Source organism: Sabethes cyaneus, chromosome 3, assembly GCF_943734655.1.
Source record: "Sabethes cyaneus chromosome 3, idSabCyanKW18_F2, whole genome shotgun sequence".
NCBI lineage: Eukaryota > Metazoa > Arthropoda > Insecta > Diptera > Culicidae > Sabethes > Sabethes cyaneus.
Window position 1 is genome coordinate 41,134,967 of NC_071355.1, and position 22,782 is coordinate 41,157,748.

The 22,782-nt window shown below is 41.9% G+C and overlaps 1 protein-coding gene across 2 annotated transcripts in view; it reads left to right on the top strand.

Moving 5' to 3' along the window:
• Positions 1 to 16,761, top strand: part of LOC128741400 (dihydroxyacetone phosphate acyltransferase) — a 31,890-nt gene extending 15,129 nt beyond the window's left edge. For both annotated transcript variants that reach the window (XM_053837198.1, XM_053837199.1), the window contains exons 2-6: positions 6,507 to 6,862; positions 6,930 to 7,106; positions 14,352 to 15,770; positions 15,831 to 16,003; positions 16,062 to 16,761. In XM_053837198.1, coding sequence (XP_053693173.1) covers positions 6,578 to 6,862; positions 6,930 to 7,106; positions 14,352 to 15,770; positions 15,831 to 16,003; positions 16,062 to 16,197 — 2,190 coding nt within the window. In that variant the 5' untranslated portion in view covers positions 6,507 to 6,577 and the 3' untranslated portion in view covers positions 16,198 to 16,761. The remainder of the gene's footprint in view (positions 1 to 6,506; positions 6,863 to 6,929; positions 7,107 to 14,351; positions 15,771 to 15,830; positions 16,004 to 16,061) is intronic.
• The last annotated feature ends 6,021 nt before the right edge of the window (positions 16,762 to 22,782 follow it).

Here is a 22,782-nt window from a genome sequence, read left to right on the forward strand (position 1 = left end):
CTACTGTTAAACAAAAATGTTTGTTGGGAATAGATAAAAAAAACTAGTCGCAGTGTAGAATGTTCCCAACAAGGAAAAAATTGGGTGCGCAGTCACTACAGGATGAACGATAATGAATTTACAGATAGCCTAATTTCTGGGCACCTCTGCATCCGCCGTAAAAGCCCAATTACTGACAAATCCCAAAAGCTAATTGATTTTATTATCCATGTAGTACCGAATTGGGGTACATCATTACAACTGTGGTACAGTAATCGGGGCCTAGTCCAAAAGATGATCATTAAGACCATCACAGTGGTCTTCTGGCATAGAAAAAAAGTCCGGCGCGCTGTAACGCCGGCTCTAATAGTTGCAGCAGTCGAGCCTATCACTCTTTTTGTAAATGGGACGAACTACTTCTTCCGACCATTCCTCCGGTAGCCTCTCCTCCTCACAAAACTTGGTAAAAACTCAGTGAAGGGCCGTTACCAGCGTGGTGATCCTTACCAGCGGCTTTATTGGTCTTCAGCAATCCGTTTTCTTCTTCGTTTGACTTCTTGGAGATCAGGTACTGGAACATAACTATCGTCCGTGGACTCTCCTAGGTTAATTTTCGTCCCCCTCCTCTTGCTACTTCACCATTGAGGTGTTCATCGAAGAACTGCTTCCACCTGTCGACCACCTCGCGCTCGTTTATTCATGGTTGGTCGTTATCGTTCATGTCGGTGTGCAGACTATAGGGTCCTGTCGCCGGACTATACATTTCTTCCCTATCGCCCTGGGCGTTCATATTCCCGATGACGATCCTGATGTCCCGTGGCGAGTAGCTGTCCTACGTTGTTTCCAGTCTCGCGTAGAACCTTCTTTCCTGTTAGTATACGACCTCATTTTCTACTTGATTTGGTTACTCGAACTCCGCTAAGGTTCCTCGTACTTACTTTCACTTACTTATCTTGGTGCGATGTCCTTTAGGATTTCACCTGCATAACAATGTTCCGCCGACAAATTTGGTTCGTGGCTGTCCGTCTTCAATTTCTCGAATGTCCCACACTTTCTAGGCCTTGCTCTATTGGATCTAACCATCGAGCTCGCCGCGCACCTCTGTGTCTGGTACCAACCGGATTCAAGGCGAACGCCATCGCGGAGTTGTTGCGAGGCATTCTCACAACATATCCCGCCAATTGTATCCTTCCAGCTTTAGCAACTTTCAGGGAACTGGGTTCGCTGAAGAGCTGCACCAGCTTAGCAAAGATGGTCCTAAGCACACTACGTTCAACAATGGCCAGTACTTTCAAGTTTCCGTAGACCATTGTCCACGTTTCGTGCCGCTAGAGGACTACCGGTCTTTTTAGTGTTTTGTACATAGTACATTTGGTACGGGGGTGAAGTTTAACAGATCTTAGGGTCTCGTGGAGTCCGTAGTAAGTACTACTTCAGGTGAGAACACGTCTGCGTATTTCTCTGCTGTAGTAGTTATCCGACGGCATCAACTCGTCTTCGTCGACAACCACACATTGACCTTACCTATGCGAGCTCAACCGCGCTGTATTCCTCCTGCTAGCAGATACTCGGTTTTACACGTATTCACCTCTAATCCAACCTTCACTGCTTCACGTTTCAATTTGGTAAACAGCTCAGAAATCGTCTGGAACGACCTTCCGACGATATCCGCGTTGTCAGCGAAACAGATGAAATGTTCCATTCCACCTTCTAGCCTGATCTTGAACAGGAGACAAGAGGTACCATCGCCTTGTCGAAGTTCTCTGCAAGTTTCGAACGTGCTTGATAACGCGCCCCGATATCCTCCCACAGTACTGTACGCTATCCATCCAGGCCTTGATCAGTCTGGTCAGCTTCCCGGGAAAGCCGTTTTCGTCCATAATTTTTCATAGACTTTCACGGTCGATAGTTTCGTAAGCGGCCTTGAAATTGTAACCGTTGGTTACAGTTGAGATTTCAGCTTCACCAAAATTATAATGTTGTTCAGAGTTGCGCAGTTTATTCCCACATCCTAAGTCCACCTCTGAGCAAACTTTGACAGAATGAGGGATAGCTCTCCAAGCCGCTTCTAGGCGGAGAGGCCACTCACGGAGCAAAGTTTTCTCAAAAGTAGATATCTATTGCAAAAGCATCCCTCTCCGGTTGAGCTGTCAACGATGTGGGTGATAACCATCCAAGCCTGCGGGCGGATGGATGATTCACTTTGGAAAGCATTACCGAGAGGTAGAATGCAGATGGCTGTTTGAGTGATAGCACGCCAAGCCTGGCGCGGTTTGCGTCCTGGGCGGAGTGGTCATTCTAACAAAGAAGCGTTCACTGAATTCACCACGGACACTCACAGCAATAGGGGTGATATCACGCCAAGCCAGGCGCGGTTTGCGTCTTGGCGGAGTGGTCACCAATATTTGTATGCTCACAGATACAAAGGGAAAAGACGATTCCGGCATTCAAAGCCACGGTTCAAAAACCATAAGAAGGGTTGCCATTACAATAGGGCATTGTTGAGGTTCGGAGAAACTTCGTCTCCGAATCTCATCTGACAGATCCTTTAAAAAGCTCAACTCTTATGTTTAGGGAATTTTATTCTGTTGAAACATCAAACAACAGCAGATCGTGGCGAAGATTAAGATATTGTACATATCAAAAGTGGTGCAAATTGTATTGTCGGTTCATAAAGAAGAAAAGTCTTGTGTCTAAAAGAAGTAGTGTTCTAAAAGGTATAGTTAAAAGTAGAATAAAATTATTGTGTCATTTGTGTAAAAATTGAATAGTCAGTTGTGTAAAAATTATATAGTTAGTTGAAACTTATTGTTATGCTATGGACTACTGTGTATACAACTAATGGCTAAACGTTTATATTATAGTGTCAAGAATTGTAAAAAAAACGGCACAATAGAAACTACAATTAATAGTGATAAAAAGATAAAACAAAAAGGTAAATTATATGTACAATGTATAAATATGTATAAACTTTGTAGTGCTGGGGTGCTGGTGTAAAGTGGGCGTAAAATTAAATTAGAAAGTGGCTAATATCCCTCGGCAGGTCCCAGAGGGACCTTTTTTATCTTGGTTCTAGTTATCCACCCGAAGGCGACGTTTGAGGGCAGCTTTTGGTGCAAACTCATAGATCAACAGCCTTTGCCATCGGGCCGCTTTTGTCCTGGTCAGCCTTTATTCCGACCAACACGTCAGCCATTACCTCGTTTGAGGACAGCTCTTATCTTGGCCAACAATACGCCCATTGTTGTTGCGGCCAACAATTCGTCAGCCATCGATACCGGTGGGGACAAAGGTCGTCGAAGCCATTGCTACGCAAGGCCAGCGTAGGCGGTGGTAAGCTGGTTAGAACTAGAAGCCAGCATTTGCTGAAAACCAATCTATAATCATTGCTACGCCGGCGAGCGTAGGCCGAACAGGATCGGCATCTGCTGAGACACCTCGCTTCGCGGCCGTGAAACGTCCTGTTCAAAGATAGCCCAACACCAGCACGATAAGTAAAGCTTAGATTAAGATGAATAGTAGCAAGTAAGACGAAACAGCCAAGAACCACACATTGTAAAAGGGGGGAATAAAAGCTAAGAATTGTAGTTCAGATCTTGTTCCTCAAAGCAGCGACAGCCCCTTTTGCACCATTTCGCGATCTCGTTCAATTAACTCGAAAGGAGTTCTTAGTCTGTTAGTTTGATAACTGTGTTATAAAATTCACCTCTGCATAGAGATTTTGAGCAAACTGCGTGGACTGGCCCGTAATAATTCTGTCCTAGGTTGTTGCATCGCATGAAATTTCGCTTTCAGTTGTTCTCTATTAGCGTACCGTGAGTCCGTGGTGAGTTGCAGTTTAGCCGGGGTTGCCACCCGCACCTTCACTGTCTTTCCCTCCTCACCTCCCCACCACTGAGCAGCTCTGGACAAGTTACCAATTTTGAAGTTAACAAAATCTATGAATAGGTGGTGCGTAGGGATTTGGTATTCACGCCACTTTTGGAAGGTTCCTCGTATTCCGGCTGGTACCACGAGGAGGTAGGGATAGGAGTTGCTGAATAAGAGGCTACGGACCACTATAAGGTCCGTCTGTGAGTGTACAAAACGTAAAAGTCGTCGAGCAATTGACTAGAAACAGTACTTCCGTTAATACCGTGACATGCGGGTTTGTATTCTGTATTCAGAATATTTTACCATGCAGGTCAAGAAACTTGGGGTAAAATTCTATTGTATTATTATAACCACCATCGGATTCTACATGAAAATAGTTTTTTTAAAGCAAAAATTTCAATTTTATTCCGATGGAATCTGCAGGTATTGAACCTTACATTTTTTCGCACACAACCTTTAATGTTATTATTATTATTGAAAAAAGTAATCAATTTTTAAAAAATATTTCTCGAATTATGGTCCTGCAGACCATGCAGACAAATCCATGATGTGAAAGGATGTGGAACGACTATCAGAATTCTTCCCGTCTCTAAGGGGATTAATTGAAATTTTTTCCCTTCTTGAGCTGGAGGTCTTCCAGTTGGTTTTACTTTGCTTTTTTTTTGTGAGGAACTGATTTGATCTGATTTATTTTTGTTTGGTGTACCGTATGAAAACATATTGCATGACAATCAGGAAAACAAAACTCTTGACAATCACAATCGGATTATCGAAACTATTTTTAGTTCAGTGTTATTGCGGTCGGATTTTTTTCTGCTGTTGACCGAGACGGTATGGAATATTTGATCGTTTCTTGCTGATGGTAAACTAAGGATCAATAAAACCCGTATTTTTTAATGACACTTGAATTTAAAGTAAATTACCAACGTTCATGTCTTGACGCATTTCGTTACTATTCAAATTTAAAAGAGTGGTATAAAACATAATTCAATACCAGCCCCTAAAACATTGAAGATTCATTGCCTTTAATTTTCGTCCCTTTGATTGATCCGAAGATGAGTTTGCTCGATATTCCTAATTTGCCATAGCACTGGCCGACACTTTTATAAACCATTGCTGATTCCTTCGCTTCTCGTCATTCTGGAGCGTGATGATGCGCCATAGATCAAGACTAATAACAGTATGCGCGGTGCGACTAACCTGCCGTCTGCCGTTCTTCAGCTAACAAAGTACCATACCTACCATTATCAGACTGGTTTGCGTCGAACGAATTAATTTGGGGACAAAAAATGCCTCTTTTCCACGCTATTTAAACTCTTCTAAAGCCGGACCTGAGCCGGTCTCGTCTGCTCGACGCACTACTTGCGGTTGCGGTTGGGTGGAAGAGGGAAGAGACTTGGGTGTTTATAATTTAAATTTAACCTCGAATATTACACACGGTTTAACTCTTCATGTAAATTCATTGTCGTTCGACGTCAGTCTGACATTCAAGTATGGACCTAAGCAAAACTAAGGGAAGTCCACACTGGATGGCTCTCTGTCGAAAGATACTCTTGTTATAATAATGAACTTAATTTAATGCAGATTTTAGATTTAACGATGAAAAAAAAATTGTACGACGTAAACCTCGTTATAATCGTTATTTGTTTGTTGGAAATACCATAGAAACTGACGAACTTGCAAGTACACAGAACGGAACTAGTGCATCCCCTAAGTTGGTAAATAACCGAAAATATCACTCACCATGTGTGTCGTCCGTTTTTGTTAACCTTTACGGATGAGTTAGCATTACTTACTAGGTACAAGACCGATGTGTGCTTATTTTACCATGACTTATAATCTATAATTTAGTTTTACGTTAAGATTGCTTCCGTTGGGGTGGCATTTTTTGTAAACCTTTACTAAACATCCCCAAATTCAACGAATAACCTTCAATTCGCTTTACCTATCTATTACATTGCAATTGTAGATTGTTGTTTGTAGAGCAGTTCAACATGAAGTAGGTAAATGACAAAATTTGAACCTGTTAAACTATAACTATCTATGTTTTTGAAAGAAGAAAACATGCACCATGTCGGTTCAAGAGTAAAATTGTATCTCGAAAACTATGGATTGAACCAAATTTATATCTAAGGGTGAGTTGCGGAATATTAATCCTGAAACCTGAAATGTAAGATGAAAAACAAACTTTATGACCTAGTATTTTAAAATAGCATTAAGGATTTTCGGAAGAAAGGTTCTTTTTACTCATGTGCATGTGAATCAATATTGTTTTTTAATTTTTTATGTTTCAAAAAAAAATATTTTCGAAGCCATTGTACGCTTGTGTTGGACATCAACAATTAACTTCTGATTCTGACAGCTCTCTCATGCATTCGTCATGTGCATTAAGCCATTCGTCGTCATATCACGCCTTTGGAAGTTACAGCGTGAAAAAGTAATTTGCATATGACATCATTTCGCAGAGAATTCTTACTAAATTTTTCCCACAATAGACACTCCAAAATGCGGTGCTGCCACGATTGCAAGTAAAGTCAATAGGCAATCGTTCAAGAGTGCAGCACAAATATACGCAGTATCTATCGTATAGAGACAATTACAGTTCCACGTGACATTAATTATTTTATCTTTTATTACCTCGTTTTATCTCGCAGCTTCTTCACCTGCATCGTCTGTCTATGCAGTAACCACCGCTAGTGAGACAGTTCAGTTTTAGAGTGGTAAAATGAGTGAACCGACGACAAGTGAAGCGGTCGCAAGTTCGAGCAAATCTAGTCTTTCTAATGGAAATCTTCACGGTAGCAGTAGCAAGCTGCAGAATGGGACAGGAAGGCAACGTAACTATCTGGAGCACTTCAAAAACCTGCTTGGATCGGACATGAACCAACTGACCGACATGACCAAACGGTACGGACCGGCCTATCCCTATCCGAAGGATACTCAAGTGACGCCCAGTGAACTTAAGAAGCTAGTGATGAGCAGTGAACGGATACAAATGATGATTCGAAGGGTGTGTACTGTTGATTTTTTCTATCTTTACTTGAGAAAATTAAAAAAAAAAACAATTTACTTTACAGGAAACGGAGGGTGATGCTAAAAAGACCGAAGAGCTCGTCACAACCATCCGAACGATTCTCGACGAGATTGGACTGGACGAGAGTTTACCCATCATCCGAACGTTGGGCACGATTCTAAACTTCATTTTTGGACGAATACTCAGCGGGTTGTACGTGAATGAAACCAAACTGAATGAGGTAAGTGAGCCACGTTTACTATAAAAAAATATGACACGCTAACTATTAGGTAACACTTTCTCGGAAGTAAATTTGTACAAACAAACCGGATATTCTACATTCTATTTCACCATGCTGGTTAATGGGAGATATGAGCTTGTGCAAAGACGGCTTATCTCCAGATAAGATAGAATTAAAATTTGGTCAACTTTTCGGCATATAAAGAACCTTGGTGATAATGTGAGTTTTTTGGCTCCTATCTCTAAATAGGTACCTACGAAAAAAATTAAGCATATGCAGACATTTATTTCCATATGCACTTTCGTCTAATCTAGTCTAATGATTTGTAGTCTTCACTGAAAAAAACGTTATCAGGAAATTACGGCTCACGAACAGGCTTGTAGTGTTTCTGTCGAAATCATATTAGATAACAGAATGGCTTGTTTGAACACTAATAGAAGAAAGCCCCAAAACAGTTGCTTTTTTATCTATAAAGATAACAGTTTGGATGTGATTTGTAGAGGTAGAAAATGTATTACCTACATCAGTTTGTGACTGAGTAAAATATTAGGGACATACTTAGAAAATTAAAAATATTCCTCCAATTGGACTGTTTCCCAAAATACATACTGACGTAGAAAAATTGGCAAAACTCAAGGTTAACCAAGTAATAACGAGGCCTAAATGGATAGTAAACCAGATAAAAAATATGAATCACAGTAACTTCTATCGCGCAGGCTTCCGGAACAGAGCAATCACAATGAAATCTTAATGAAATGAAGCAGTTACCTACTCTGAAATAAGTGTTGGTACCGTGACCGCTCCTAATTCTGCGCAGCTCTTAACTCTGCGCATTTTTCTTTATATAAGTATTTTTTAACATTGTGCATAACTATGATCATTGCGTTATTTTTTTATAAATATCTGTTAAATATTACGCCATTAGTCACAAACGGGCCATAATATTTGAGAGCGAAATAATTTAACGTGAAACTGAAAGTATTTTTTATGGCAGAAAACATCGTTGTTAGCACCAACGCTAAGATTGTCCTTCTAGAGTATTACCAAATTTATGATCGAAATTCTTTGCAATGATCAAATTACCCAGCATAATAAGAAAGAATAATTAGTTTTAGTAATGTTTTGAGCAAAAAGAGTGATTGTATGCATTGCTTTCCTTAGAAAAATGTGATGCAATACTGCGCAGATTTAGGCACAGACTTTTTATTCATGTTCCAAATTCTGCGCAGTAATGTATCCTACGAAGAAATCGCGAAAGAATACGCAACCTCACCAAAATGGCAGAGGTATAGAAGGATGAAAATTCAAGTAGAATCTTTAACTCGCATTGATTGGCATCCTGTGCTGTGTCTCGGGGTCCGAACCTACAAGCGCCAATTCATGAAACCATGTCTTCAATTTTTTTCAATGTCCAACCTCATGGGGCTGTCAGAGAGTGGGAAAGCGGTTTCTATATGAAAACACAATTTTTAGTATTAGTCTACAGTGTAATGTTCAATATGCAGAAAACCCGAATCAATTCGCTCTTCACGTTATCGAGAATAAAATATTTAAAATGAGGCAATCAAAATGATAACAATATTCTTTTGCCACCCGGACAGCACAAGAAGGCCGGATCATGGATTTACTTATGGTAAATGGCATATGCCGGATTTTTTGGTGTGCTTTCAGCGTATAAAGACATAAACAGCATAGCAGGAGTATTCAATTTAACTTTTTGGGTGCGCAGAATTAGGAACATGGGCAAGAAAGTGCGCAGAATTAGGCACCGTGGATAAGTTTACAAAACGAAAAATATACTCAATTTTAGATCGACTTATAATTCCCATATTTTTTACCAGATATTATAGACCGTAGCACTACACGTTGCTGCTATCCACGTTGTTAATTTAAATCTACAAAAGTAATTAGCGTAATCGGAAAAAAGTAATTAGCGTAACACGTGACGCTATTCGGACGTTCGGACGGTAGATGCGAATGCGTTGACCATTTAATTGAGTGAATCACAGCATTTTTAGGTACATTAGAAAAATTCGGAATCCCTGGATTTTTTATCTCTTGGGGTTGGTTCAAAACTTACTTGACTAACCGACTTCTTTGGAGTTTATCTCGTTCTGAAATCTTTACAGTGTTCTGCTGGAAAGTAATCTAGGACCGTTTTCACTTTTTTTCACTAATCAGCTTGTTTCCTGTTGATACCTGGGTAACAAAACGGCTGTTATGTTATGATTACTAATAGAATTACTGATCGCCAGAACTTACAACTAAATGCAGATCCTTCGCAAAGTTCAAATATCAATTTTCAAATAAAATAACTTTGCCGTCAATTTAATCCAGGAGGAATTTATTTTATCATTTTTACTACATCCAAGCAAAGCCTAGGTGCTACATTCCGTTATCCAGAGGTGGGCACCACTAACCGAAATTTTAGCTTCGCTAATAGCTAAACCGCTAATTCAAAACGTTAGCTTCGATAGCCGCTAACCGCTAAATTAACCAAAAATGTAGCGGAAGCTAACCGCTAAATTGGTCAGAAACCAGTGCAAATTTAGCAATATTTTAGAACCGATTTTGGAAAATTTTGTAAAAAAAATTTTCAAATAATATATTTTCTGGATCGCCAAAAAACATTACATTTTCGTTTAAAAATATTTGCTCTACTACACGCTTGGTTCCTGAGATATGAATTGTCAAAATGGTACAGGAATTCTCCAGATAAGGAATTCTCCAAATTTCTCAGCGATCTATCGATCAACAAAACTGACTTTTGGTATATTGTTAGAGCCCGTTATAAGCTTGTTAACTATCAAACACCAACTAAATTGATTACGATGAAACTGGAAAAATGCAGTGGGCGTGTAGCTCCACTCACCGCCTTATTCTGTTTGTGAATATTTTAGGAATGTTTTGGTCATCACTCAGAAATAACGCTATCGTGAAATTTTAATCCCTAACAAGCACACATTTGTCAGTATGTGAAAAAAGAAAAAAATATTTTGGAAATTTTCCATGAGGTAGTGAATAGTTTTTCTAAGCTTGCTTATGAATTTTTCGTTTCCGTGGTAAATTTTATGAAAAACTGTGTTCCAAATAACAATTCTGCTGGATTATTGAGAAAACTTTGTTACATTTTTATAATACGTTTTCAATGATGCTTGGTTTAAGACTTATGAATTTTTGAAGTAATTTATGTGATCTAAGTGAAGTGAATAAATCGAATAATTTCTCTTGATGTTTTCTGAGAATATAGGTGCTCCCGAATTTTTTAAATATTGATTTAGTTCGTGAGTATATTAACTGTGTCGCGTACAAAAGTTTATGAAGTTTGGGGTATTTCGATCCAGATCTGTGCGATTGATAGATAGTAGCTAAGTGGTTGAATTAAAAGAAAATTTTCATATTTCTCAACAATTTTGCTCTTGCTAAAAAAAGTTAGCGGTTTATTTAGTGGCACATAAATTAAGCGGAAGCTAACAAAAACGCTAACGGTTTTAAAAATTAGCGAAAACGCTAACCGCTAACCAAAATGTTAGCTGAGCTAATTAGCTGTTAGCGGATTAGCGGAATTGTGCTCACCTCTGCCGTTATCGAAACTTGACCTTCTGTTTTTATACGACAGACTTCGCAGCCAGCTGTTAGAGTACAGGACAATTGCAGAGTCAGTTACTACGATCCTATTGACTCTAACAGTCTATCCCAGCCGAGATTCGAACATTTATTATTCAATTCTGTTGCATAAAAATTGACAAATATTCGTTTTTATTGCCTCTATCCTAATTTTGTCCTCTTTGTCGGCCTCGAGGTATGACACTAGTCTAACAAATCAGTCATCGTATGTTCGAATCACGACAGGAAGCAACTTTTAAAGTAAAATAAAATCGTAGCACTAGCTCCAAAATTACCCGGTATTGCGCCTAGCTTAAAGTGACCAGATTTGAATGCGGTGAATGCGGGACGTATTAAATGGCTTATTTGCTTGTCATTCGAAAAATTAGGGCTGATATCAGCATGTTTTGGCGAAAATACTGAATACTAACCGCTGTACTGAACAGCGAATCCGCCTCGGAATGGGTTACAAGTGTTACCGAGCAAGTGGGAAGCCCTACATAAGCCTCAAATAATAAACAAAGGCTAGAATCCGGTCTCGCGGGCTACGCGGCCGGGTGGTGACAAAACCAGTAGAATCGAGGGCGAAGATGAAGAAGAAAAGAAAGAGTAATGAATTTTTTTTATCTCAGTGCACCACTAGGCCTCACGGGCAGCTGATTCCTCAGGAGTTATTTAACTCGCGAGTAAGCTTAGCAGAAAGACGATGCGAGTATGTGCATGCGCGAGTGTGTGGGTAGCAGAATGTCTGCACACAGTACCGGCGGCTGTTTCTTTTATGTCTGCGTATGCGGCGTAAGCGTTGAATGCTATGTCTCTCATACTCTTTCACGTGTGTGTAGGCATGGTTGACTTCTCGCTCGCTTCGCAACGTTGGACGAAACACGATACAGGTGTCTAAATCGATGATGAATAAGAATCAGAAAGGCCGATTTCAACCAAACGCGGTAGGGTTTGTAGCAGATTTTAGATTGGTTTTGGGGATCGGTTCGTGATAAAAGATCATGACTTCGCAAGGGATCTGTTTCATTGGCATCCGTGTGAAAACCACTGTTTTGTGACGGATAAGAATTCGGATATACCCAATGCCGTAGGTGCCTCACTAAGGGGATTATGCCCTTCATTAAGACCCATGATACCCTGCCGCAGTTTCATGCTACAATGGACAATGGACTTCAGTTCATCTCAAAAGAGCTGATTGCACCAAATTGTCCCCGGGTTCGTGCAGTATTGAAATACTGGGGGATAATGAAGCAAAAGCTGAAGATGAACAGAACAGTCACCAGTAACATAATTTCCTATGTTTCATCCTTAGAAACTGTTTCGATTAAAAAATAATCAATGCGGGACAGTTTCCGGGACGCTTAGTAATCCGGGACAAGCCATCCAAATCCGGGACAGTCCCGCATAATCCGGGACGTCTGGTCAGCCTAGCCTAGCTGCTTATTGCGAAAGGCATTTTTTTCATCCTAAAATGCTCGGAAAAATGTTATGAAACATTATTCCGTTGCATAGTCACATGTTGTTTATTTTTGCGCTTTGGTACAGTTTTCACTTTGAATGATTCTTGACGATGCACTTCATTCATTGATGATGTAGGTATGTACAAACATTAGCGATATTATTATTTTATTAACACAAGAAAAATCTGGCCTGCATCCATGTTTCATCTTCACATCCTTCCGAAGGTTCCTTAGATCTAGCTAGCACCGTATCCGAATTCGTTTCCCAGGCAATCAGAAGTTGTATATGACGTTGCCTATGCGCACAAACACTTCTCTTGTTTTCCAGTGCCACTTGTTTTTCCGAAATACTTTGGACCAGACAAGGTGCGGATGGGAATAACTTTTTGCCTCTGGCCAAACTGCTGATCTTGCTTGAAGTTTTGGTGGTCAGATCGTCCGAAATCGTCTGCCGAGTCAAAGTCCGGTGGGAGATTTTCTTTCTGATGCGGTGCGATATGGTGCATAGCATCTATAGCGCCGCAGGAAAGTGGTGATGGCTCCTTGTAGCATTTTCCCCTTGACGATAAATTATTTCAATATACTCTTGAAGGTGTTGATGTCGCGAAGCCGCTCGACTTCGGATTAAAAGGAACGTTCTTCAAGTAAAAAAATGGTACCTACTGTATTCGCACCACGTTTCGAACATTTCGCTAGCAAAGTGCTTTTATAATGGCTGTTATTGCGTTGGTAGAGCTAAATGCTCACCGCACATCATTGGGTCGTTGGGTCTGTGAGTCTGTGATACTCGTTTTCTTGGTTGACCACGTAATATTAACGCGATGGCTCATCTGTTGTAGGGCTCCACTTCCGAGTCTTAGCTTGAAAAATCCTGAACGAAACTAGCTGAGCTTCCAGGGATTGGTTCATAATGGTGCACCATCAGATCTCGAACTGGACGTTGGACACATTCCTCATCCGGACGAGCATCACGATTAATAAAACAGACCATGGAGCTTGCGTGTGGGAAGCTTCCATTGAGACGTAATGAATGTCGACATTGACACTGAGGTGTGTTGTCAATGCCCATTTCTAACGCCACGTGATTCATGAAGAAGCTCTTCCGAACCGAACATGGTGAACAACGGCTTGTGATCGGTCTCAAGAACGAAACGCCGTCACTGCAAATATCAAAGCCAAATATTGAATGTGAACAGAAACAGGGATTGAAGTATTACTCGAGGGGATTACCATACTTGGCACGCTGTTTTCGGTTTGATTTTGCTCTTTTGATTACGGTGCTCAACCAAACAGAGTTAGTTATTATCTACAATAACACCCCTGAACTAGTTTGCGGACTTGCGAGTATCGAGGGCTTAAGGGATTGACGACAAGTAGTCCAGTTCCAAGCTGGAGAGAACCTGAATGACCAGTCCCATATTACTTTTTACCATTTTTGACGTTTTGTTCTTTAACGTTATAATTCGATATGTATTTTTGAAATATGAATTGAAAACATGGTGTTTATACCGGAAAAAATCGAAAAAAAAAATTGAAAACAATTTGTCCCACTGAAAAAATGGACGCATATTTGTCTCACTCCATGTAACATCTATGTATTAAAAAGTGAACATGAGTATGTTTGTATGTTTGTATGTATGTTCCACCATAACTCCAGAACGCCTTTACCGATCTCCACCAAACTTGGCACACATATTCCTTGATATAAGGGAATCAGATCTGTGGCGAGGGGGGAGGCCATAACTCCGAAATACTTGAACAGTTTTTCACCAAACTTGGCATACATGTTTCTTGACATGAGGCAATCAGCACTGAAGGGTTGACAAGAAGAGGGGTGGGGGTTCATAACAGGGGGTGACCATAACTCCGAAACTCCTGAAGTGTTCTTCATCAAACATCGTTTGATATTTTTGTGCATAAAAGAATCAGCACCGGGGGGTTAACAAAAAAGGGAAACGGTCTCTTACAAGGGGAGAGTAAGGTTCAAATGAGATTATAACCGGATTCGAACTCACAACACCCGCCAGGGCATGTGGTTCGGTGGTACTTGTACCTTGTACCTACAAAGGTCCTTCAATTTTATCAATTGGGATGGGATTGATTATATTGATATTTTTAACCAAAATTCAATTTAGATTTATAAACTAACCAAATTCCACCTCTCTTTCCATTACAGCTCAAATCGAAGTTCGGCGGACAAACGGTACTATACCTGCCCAGCCACCGGAGCTACGGTGACTTCATTCTCATGTCGTACGTGTCATTCTGTTACAACATCGCCATTCCGGGAATTGCGGCCGGCATGGATTTCCACTCGATGGCCTTCATGGGGAGCATTCTGCGCAACACCGGCGCGTTCTATATGCGCCGAAGTTTCGGTAACGATCAAATCTACTGGACAATCTTCAAGGAGTACATGCGACAACTAGTCAAAGCTTACGATCGTGGAGTTGAGTTCTTCATCGAAGGCACCCGCAGCCGGAGTAACAAGGCACTGTCTCCGAAAATTGGACTACTCTCGATGGCCTTGGAGCCGCTATTTATGGGTGAAATTCCGGACCTGCTGGTAGTTCCGGTTAGCGTATCCTACGACAGACCCCTGGAGGAGCATTTGTTCGTTTACGAGCTATTGGGAGTTCCAAAACCGAAAGAATCCACCAAAGGGCTGCTGAAAGCGATGAGCATTCTAAAGGAAAACTATGGCTCCATATATTTCGAATTCGGAGAACCAATCTCAGTCAAGGAATATTTTGGAAAGGACCTCAACCGAGCACAGCATGCAATGACTCCCAGTCACGTTCAAACACTCACGAAAGCTGAACTGGGAATGATCCAAAATCTCGCATTTGATGTGGTCCACCTTCAACAGGAGAAAATCGTGTTGACCACATTCCATTTAATCTCGATTTATTACAATTACCAAAAGTATCTTGGCAAATCGACGACGCTGCCAGAGCTAATAGAAGGTCTCAGCTACATACTGGACGTATTTAAAGATCTTGGAGCTGTTACAACAATCCAAAAAACGGGTTGGCCAGAAACGGATTATTTGCTGATTGAAGCAAGCATTACCGAAGCACTGTCGGTTCATCGAAATATTTTGCAATTGACCTCTGACCAGGTACTGGTGATTGCCACGTCGCATCACGATTTTAACCAGGTGGACAAGCGGAAATTGAAGGGACATAATCTGACCGATCTGGTCATGAAACTATCGGTGCCAATCTTCACACTGCAGCTGTACAGTAATCCTTGTCTGCATTGGCTGGCTCAGCCGGCGCTGGTTCTGCTGGCGGCTAGAAGTATCAGCCGAAGTGAAGAAAATGCGGAGAATATTCGGCTGGAACAGCTAAGGACCGCTGTCGTAGAATTAAGGAATGTTTTTGCCGGTGAGTTTGTGCTTCATGCTCGGCGGGAGGAACGTGATTTCGAGCAGGCTGTGAGACATCTACTTCACTTTGGTCTATTCAAACGGGGGAAAACCGACGAAACGGTTCTTCTAGCGAAGAACTCCGATGCTGAGAACGTATACCTAAGCTCCATCGGTCCATTCCTTTGCTGCTATCTACAAGTTACCACAGTGCTTTTGGAGCAGGTATGTATCACCAGACTGAAGTTTTTCATTTATATAAATTAATGCTCCTTTTTTTTATAGAACCCCGACAGTCACTTCAAAGAGAAGGACTACCTTGCTCGGGTACAAGAACACATCGAACAATTGCTGTTGCGGAAGGAGAAAAACGTCCATCCGTATTGTCTTTCGCTGGACAGCATCAATTTAGCACTGCACTCTCTAGTCGCCCTTGGGGCAATCAAAAAAGCAAAAGAGTAAGTCTCGCAAGATGACCTATCAAAGCGTGTTTCTCATCCTTGTCTTTTATTTTAGTAATGAAATTACAATATTTACTGTCGACCCTGTTCATGTCCGGTCGCTGAACGGAACCCTGCAACAGTACTGTGATCTGCTGTCGTTCGAGTACCTTACCTTCCAGGGAGCCGTACTGAACGAGTCGAAGTTGTAGAATCCGTTTTCGATGCCAGTTGCCGGTCGCATCTTGTCAGTGCTGAAAAACGTCTTCCAGTTGGTTCGGCTGATATTGAACCTAGTGGTAAGGGTGTTGCACTGTATAGCACGTTTGGTGCGTTACGCCGGCAGATTGGCATCGGAACGGGTCGGTGCGATCCGTTGGAACTAGTTTAGCTTTAGATCTTATCCCCTACGGGAAGCTGTGCGCATGCTGGTTGAAGGTTTTTCGAGAATTAGCATAAGGTTGTGGATCTGGCAGTGGCAGGTACTCTATTACTATTAACGAAAACTCATACTCGGAAGCAGAGACCCTTGGTATAAGCTTCAAGAGCATTCCTCAGAGCTATCCGAAAAATATTTTCGGAGCACTCGACGAAAGCAAGTTTGAGGAGTATGCCTCAGTATAACAGCATATTTGTGTGTGTATGTAACGTATACTACTCCAATTGGTTTAGTGTTTACAATTTAATGGGTTTAGTGCAGTTTAGTTTCTAAAATTTCTGATAGGATATTGCCACGTAGTAAATACCATAATAGATGATTTGCACATTTTTGCTCATTCGGCTTTGTGCCATGGAACAACAAAATTGTTGATAACTTTTGTCAGTCCGAAATCCTCGCACATTTTAAGAAAAAAGTCATCGCCTCTGACTTTCATTCATTTAAGTTACAGGTACAGCAACTCCTATCTCTACCTTCTCGTGGCAGCAGTTGGAGAACGAGTAACCAACTCCGATGGAAACCAAGGTCCAAGGGATTACTCATACAAATGATACTGTATGTTGGCACGAGGGCCGTGCCAGCCTTGAGTGTCTTTTACCATGTCAGGGGCGGCTCTTGATGGTTTGACGATTCCTCAACCAAGCGAGCGGTTGTACTCCAGGTTGGGGGCTACTTGTGGCAGCGTCCGATCCGAAGCGGGTGGCTGAATTAGAAAACGTGATATCTCGGCACTAAAGCTAAGATGGCAGCCCCATTACGAGACTCGGTAGCGTGATGGCAGCCTTGTAAGGCAACCTACCTAAACCAGCATTTAAGCAAATCTAGCTTTAGATTTCAAAAGGTCGCATAATCCATGTAAAAGGGTTGATTATGCGACCTTATGAAAACTAAAGCCAGAAATTTGGATCGGAAGATTTAAAATCGGCTTAAGCAACGAAACAACGGTTGAAGATAACGCATGATAGCTTTTCGCCATCGTTATCCACAAACCCCCTGACCAACGTTTTATGAGCTAGGTTGACCTAGATATTCTAGATTCTCATAAATGATTCTTCTCTAACATCATGAATACACGTTCCCTACGGGGTGCGAATATTGACTCTGATCATCATCTAATCTACCCAGCTAGCATTTGCATATGTATAAAAAAGATCAAAATCAGCATTACGTACAGATATACATGCTAATAAATCGTATTTGATGCTCTAAATTGGCAAATCCGTACTATTTTGGAGGCGATATACGTGATTACGAATAATTTTGAGCGTTACGACTTTATAACTATAACTATAACTATAAATATCCGATTAAGCGCGAGTCACTCCGTACTACTATACGATTTTGTGTTGAAAATCGTATGCATGTCAGTTATTATCATTATATACGATAGAAAATCAACTTGGTCCCACTTTATCCAGCTTTAGTTACGATTTCGACTTTGTTAGGAGATATTTACGATAATTTTCGTACATTGATATATGTACTGGAGTCATCTGCGAGATATAACACACCTTGCACCGTTAGATACAATACATTGGATTAGGTGCAGCGTATCTCTTATGTGATGGTTATCGAAAGAAAGAGCGTTTGACAGCCGAGCAGAGAATCGGCAGTTTACGGATAGACACGCGAGGGATCAGATCGGTACAAATGGCGACGAGAATAAAAATGGTTCTCGTTCAGTAAAGTTCAGTGAAAACAGGTCAAGTAATTCAACATGGAATGTAAATTACTGGTACGGATCAGTACGAGCTTTTGCTTTCGTATAGGAAAGCTTGGTTTCTGTTCGAAGTGGTCTGCTGCGACGCACTTCGTGTTTGATTTCAGCTTCAGTTGAAGTTGATGTTGATATTTTTTTTTGTTCTTTCGACAAGCATTTGTTCAGGCGTTTCGGCTGCGGCCTGCTTGCCTGTTGGAGATGGAGTGCACTTGTAGTGTTTTTGTTTTTTTGAGGTGGGTTGGTGCCAGTCCAACCACCGAATGAACAGGCATTTTCGGAAGAGTGAACAAACATCGTCGAGTGCAAGTGCATCCCAGATTCCCAGAGCGAAACTAAGTTCAGCAGGAGTGGAAAAAGAAACAAACGTTTTGACAGCCGCTTGTTTGGAACTAGTGCGAACCTTGGTTGGACCTTGCCAAAAATAAAAACGGTATTAGATTTTCCCGTGTGGTGTTGAGGTGTATGGATTGTCCGGATGTAAATGAGGTAATCCTGTGGAGTGTCTAATTTTTGAGTGGTGTGATATATGGGCAGCATATACCTAAATTAGATGGTGCAAGAACTGATAATGAAATAGTTTATGTGAGTAATACGTTTAGTCATGGCCAGTGTATGTGGGTAGTACATACAGGTAAGGCATGTGGGTAGCACATGGCCGGTGTATGTGGGTAGCACATACAGGTAAGGCATGTGGGTAGCACATGGCCGGTGTATGTGGGTAGCACATACAGGTAAGGCATGTGGGTAGCACATGGCCAGTGTATGTGGGTAGCACATACAGGTAAGGCATATAGGTAGCACATGGCCGTTGTATGTGGGTAGCACATACAGATAAGGCATGTGGGTAGCACATGGCCGGTGTATGTGGGTAGCACATACAGGTAAGGCATGTGGGTAGCACATGGCCGTTGTATGTGGGTAGCACATACAGGTAAGGCATGTGGGTAGCACATACAGGTAAGGCCTGTGGGTAGCACATGGCCGGTGTATGTGTGTAGCACATACAGATAAGGCATGTGGGGAGCACATGGCCGGTGTATGTGGGTAGCACATACAGATAAGGCATGTGGGGAGCACATGGCCGGTTTATGTGAGTAGCACATACGGGTAAGGCATGTGGTGACCACATGACTGATCTTTGTGGGAAGCACATACGGATAAGCTATCGTAGGGTTCATGTCAATGTAGATATTGGAGGAGCACATACCGAATTACCGATGCGTATGTGCTACGGATAAGCCACCGTAGGGTTGCTTCATGTCAATGTAGAAAGACATTGGAGGATGGTTGATGTTTGCGTAGCACTGCATTTGTGAGAAGCGCATACAGATAAACTACCGTGTGGTTGTAGAACGACATGTGGAAAATAAAGAGATTTATTTATACCATTTTGCGAACGTCAGTAGTTGACCTTTCGGACCAGGTCATGGCGCCCGATGGTTGGATTAAGTGGAGACGCGTTTAGGAATATTGTTTGAGTTTGAGCTGGAACGCAGAAAAGGAGGATGGTGGAAGATCCTCCCGGAATGGTGGAGATTGGTTTTAGGACGTATCGATTTGCAAGATCAGTATGAGAAGTAGGTTCACTACTAGCACTGACGAACTGACATGACACTTAGAAGAAAATCCTTTAAAAAAACCATCGTCCTGCACATTTTGCTTGCACACCAGCACCCTCTATTATGCATGTTGCGGAGTAGCTTGCATTTGCAGGGTTTTATGCTGTAGGGTTTTGTACATTTGAATGGTTTTATACTGAAAACTCAAAGCAACACTCGCGCGCCGCGGTGTGGCCATGTTGCGAAACATGCTTTTTTGAAAAATGAGTGGTTTTTGATTGGACGATGGAATTATCACGAGTGTCTCGTCTGTTTGTCTGAGTAAAGATTGAAGCGGGAGCCACTGAGTGGACGAGTACGCTTTAATCACCTTTTAGGTTAATAATTGTTATGCCCCAAAAACGGGCAAGCGAAGGACACTTGAACAGCATTGGACCAGACAAGAATGAACTGTTTGACGATTTTGATAACCGGTTACGAGAACAAGTTTGTTGACTAGAATGATGCTGGGGTAGATCGGATTGATTGTGGAATCAGGCGATTTCGGGTCCTGAGCCGGATACGTCTGCTTCATTTCCAACGGAATCGGAAGTTTAACTAGGGATGTACATTGATCTATTAGATAGAGTCAATAGGATCGCAGCAACTGGCACTGCACTCTAACAGCTGGCTGCGAAGTCTGTCGTATAAAAACAGAAGGTCAAGTTTCGATAACGGAATGTAGCACCTAGGCTTTGCTTTGTATATTGATCTTTTCGTCTCGTAGACGTGGAATGGCAGATATAAAGGGGGTTTGCTCGGAAGGTCATAGAGATGGTCAGGGACGCGACCGGTTGGGTGTCCACGACTGGTGTCTGTTCGAAGGGGTGATTCAGGGCTCGGGTTTTTGCGTTTATCTAAGAGCTGCGAATGAACTGGTACTCTTGTCTATAGACAAAGCGAGGAGGGAAATGTGCGTAAACCGAGAAAGATGGTCGAAAATCGAAATTGTCGAATCATCCATCAAAGACTCCCAACAAACATTTTATTTGAACTGTAGATTATTCAACCGGTATATAGCCAATGTTAAGGAATCAAGCGCTTAATAAGCAATTATACAGCATAAATGTTTGTTGGGCTGTAAATCTCTTGTCTACTTATTCGAGCGAGTGTGATCGGGGCACTTCGGTCGATTAGAAAGGTGAATGCTGCATCTCCAGAGTTTTCATTTTGAGATACGCCATACACCGTGAAGACGCGGACTGGTTTTCGACACTGTTCATTTGAAGGCGATTCGTGAGGCGGTGTCATCGTGTGATTGAACTAATGTTCCGGGTTAGTACAGGATGATGATTAAAGAGCGGCTTTCCCAATACAAGTAAATAATTCTAAGAGGCGATCGAGTCGTCCAGCTTCGCAACTGAGAGTCACACATATAGCACATTTGTCACCAAGGGGTGGCTGTTACAAGACACATAAAGATCGAGATTGTGGTTTTCTGGTTAGACGACTCAATCGAGAAGGTCCTAAAAATGTAAAGAATATGGAATTGATGTCAAAACCTGATCCACCATACCCTGTGACGCGAGTATTATCAGCACTGGCAGTGTATTTTATTGAAGGTTTACCTATCGACTACTCGATGTTAGTTGTGGTTTACTGTGCAACCCGATATACCATGCTTTAACCAATGAAACATCCTACATGTTTAATGGTAATGGTGGCATTTCCACACCATGGAGCTCAGGAAGTTCTGATTCCTACAGTATCCATTTTAACCTGACAGCACCGTACTGTCCGTACTATACACCGAATGTTTCATGAAGGGGCTGTAGAGGTAACTCCTTAGGCAAGGAGCGAAAAAAGCTGCACGCAAGTGCAAGAAATGCAAAAGATGGTAACTTTTATGTTGGCGACACGGTATTAATGCGAAGCTTAGAGCTGGGATCAACACAACCAAACTTTCAAGGGAAAGAGTTGGAAGTTGCCAGTATGCAGGCTAGTGAGATTGCTGCCAACTCAATGGAACCTAGGAGGGAGTATGCATGGAATGGAACGCACGCCAAAAGGTTTGTTCCGAACATGCTACGTGGTACAGATGTTCGACTTTAAAGCAACTGGCGAATCACTGCTGGCTCCCCAGCGCTGACATGGCCGAGGATCGAAAGGGGACAGATTTAGAGCCAGAGTTCGCTCATGTTCAAGGAGTTTCTGCAGGAAACGTAAATCGCCCCGAAGACGGCGGAGCGCTCCGGGAAAATATAAAGATTGCGAACTGAATCAATAATTACTTTCTTTGTGCAATAACAATACTATGGAGAATGCCCTTCAAGTATATAGTATCGAATGTTATCGAAGACTGAGTACAGTTCTTAATTTGGGGAGGGATGTACTGGAGTCATCTGCGAGATATAACACACCTTGCACCGTTAGATACAATACATTGGATTAGGTGCAGCGTATCTCTTATGTGATGGTTATCGAGAGAAAGAGCGTTTGACAGCCGAGCAGAGAATCGGCAGTTTACGGATAGACACGCGAGGGATCAGATCGGTACAATATACGATTTGGTGCTAGCTGGGTAGTAGCAGTTTATGTGCGCTAAAAACCGTCAACCATGAACTAGACACGTCAAAGCCATCCTCCTCGGCTGAACATTAAACGTCTGTCGGGAACTGCGCGTTAATACTGAATGAGGCACTGCCTTTTTCCGAGGCGCTAGGTGCTGCAGCCTTCGAATACAGTTGGGGCAAAATACGCTTGGCCATCGAGCAGACCACACTAATTGATGGGTAATGCCAACAAGTGGCGGAGAGGTAAAAAATGACTTGGAAAAATTATCTAAGCAACGCCACTAAGGAGAACTTGTCCAAATTCCAATGAGCAAGAAACCAGTTAACTATGATTCTGAGAAGTAAAAAGCGCAAGAAGGAGGGCAGAGATCGCGAAGAATTAGAACAACTATTCCAAGATACCACAATCCCTTAGCGGCCACACACCGAAACCTAACATGTGTAGGGATGAGGGAGGGAATCTGATCACTAACGAGCGCGAGGTGGTCGACAGATGGAAGCAGTTCTTCGATGAACAGCTCAGTGGC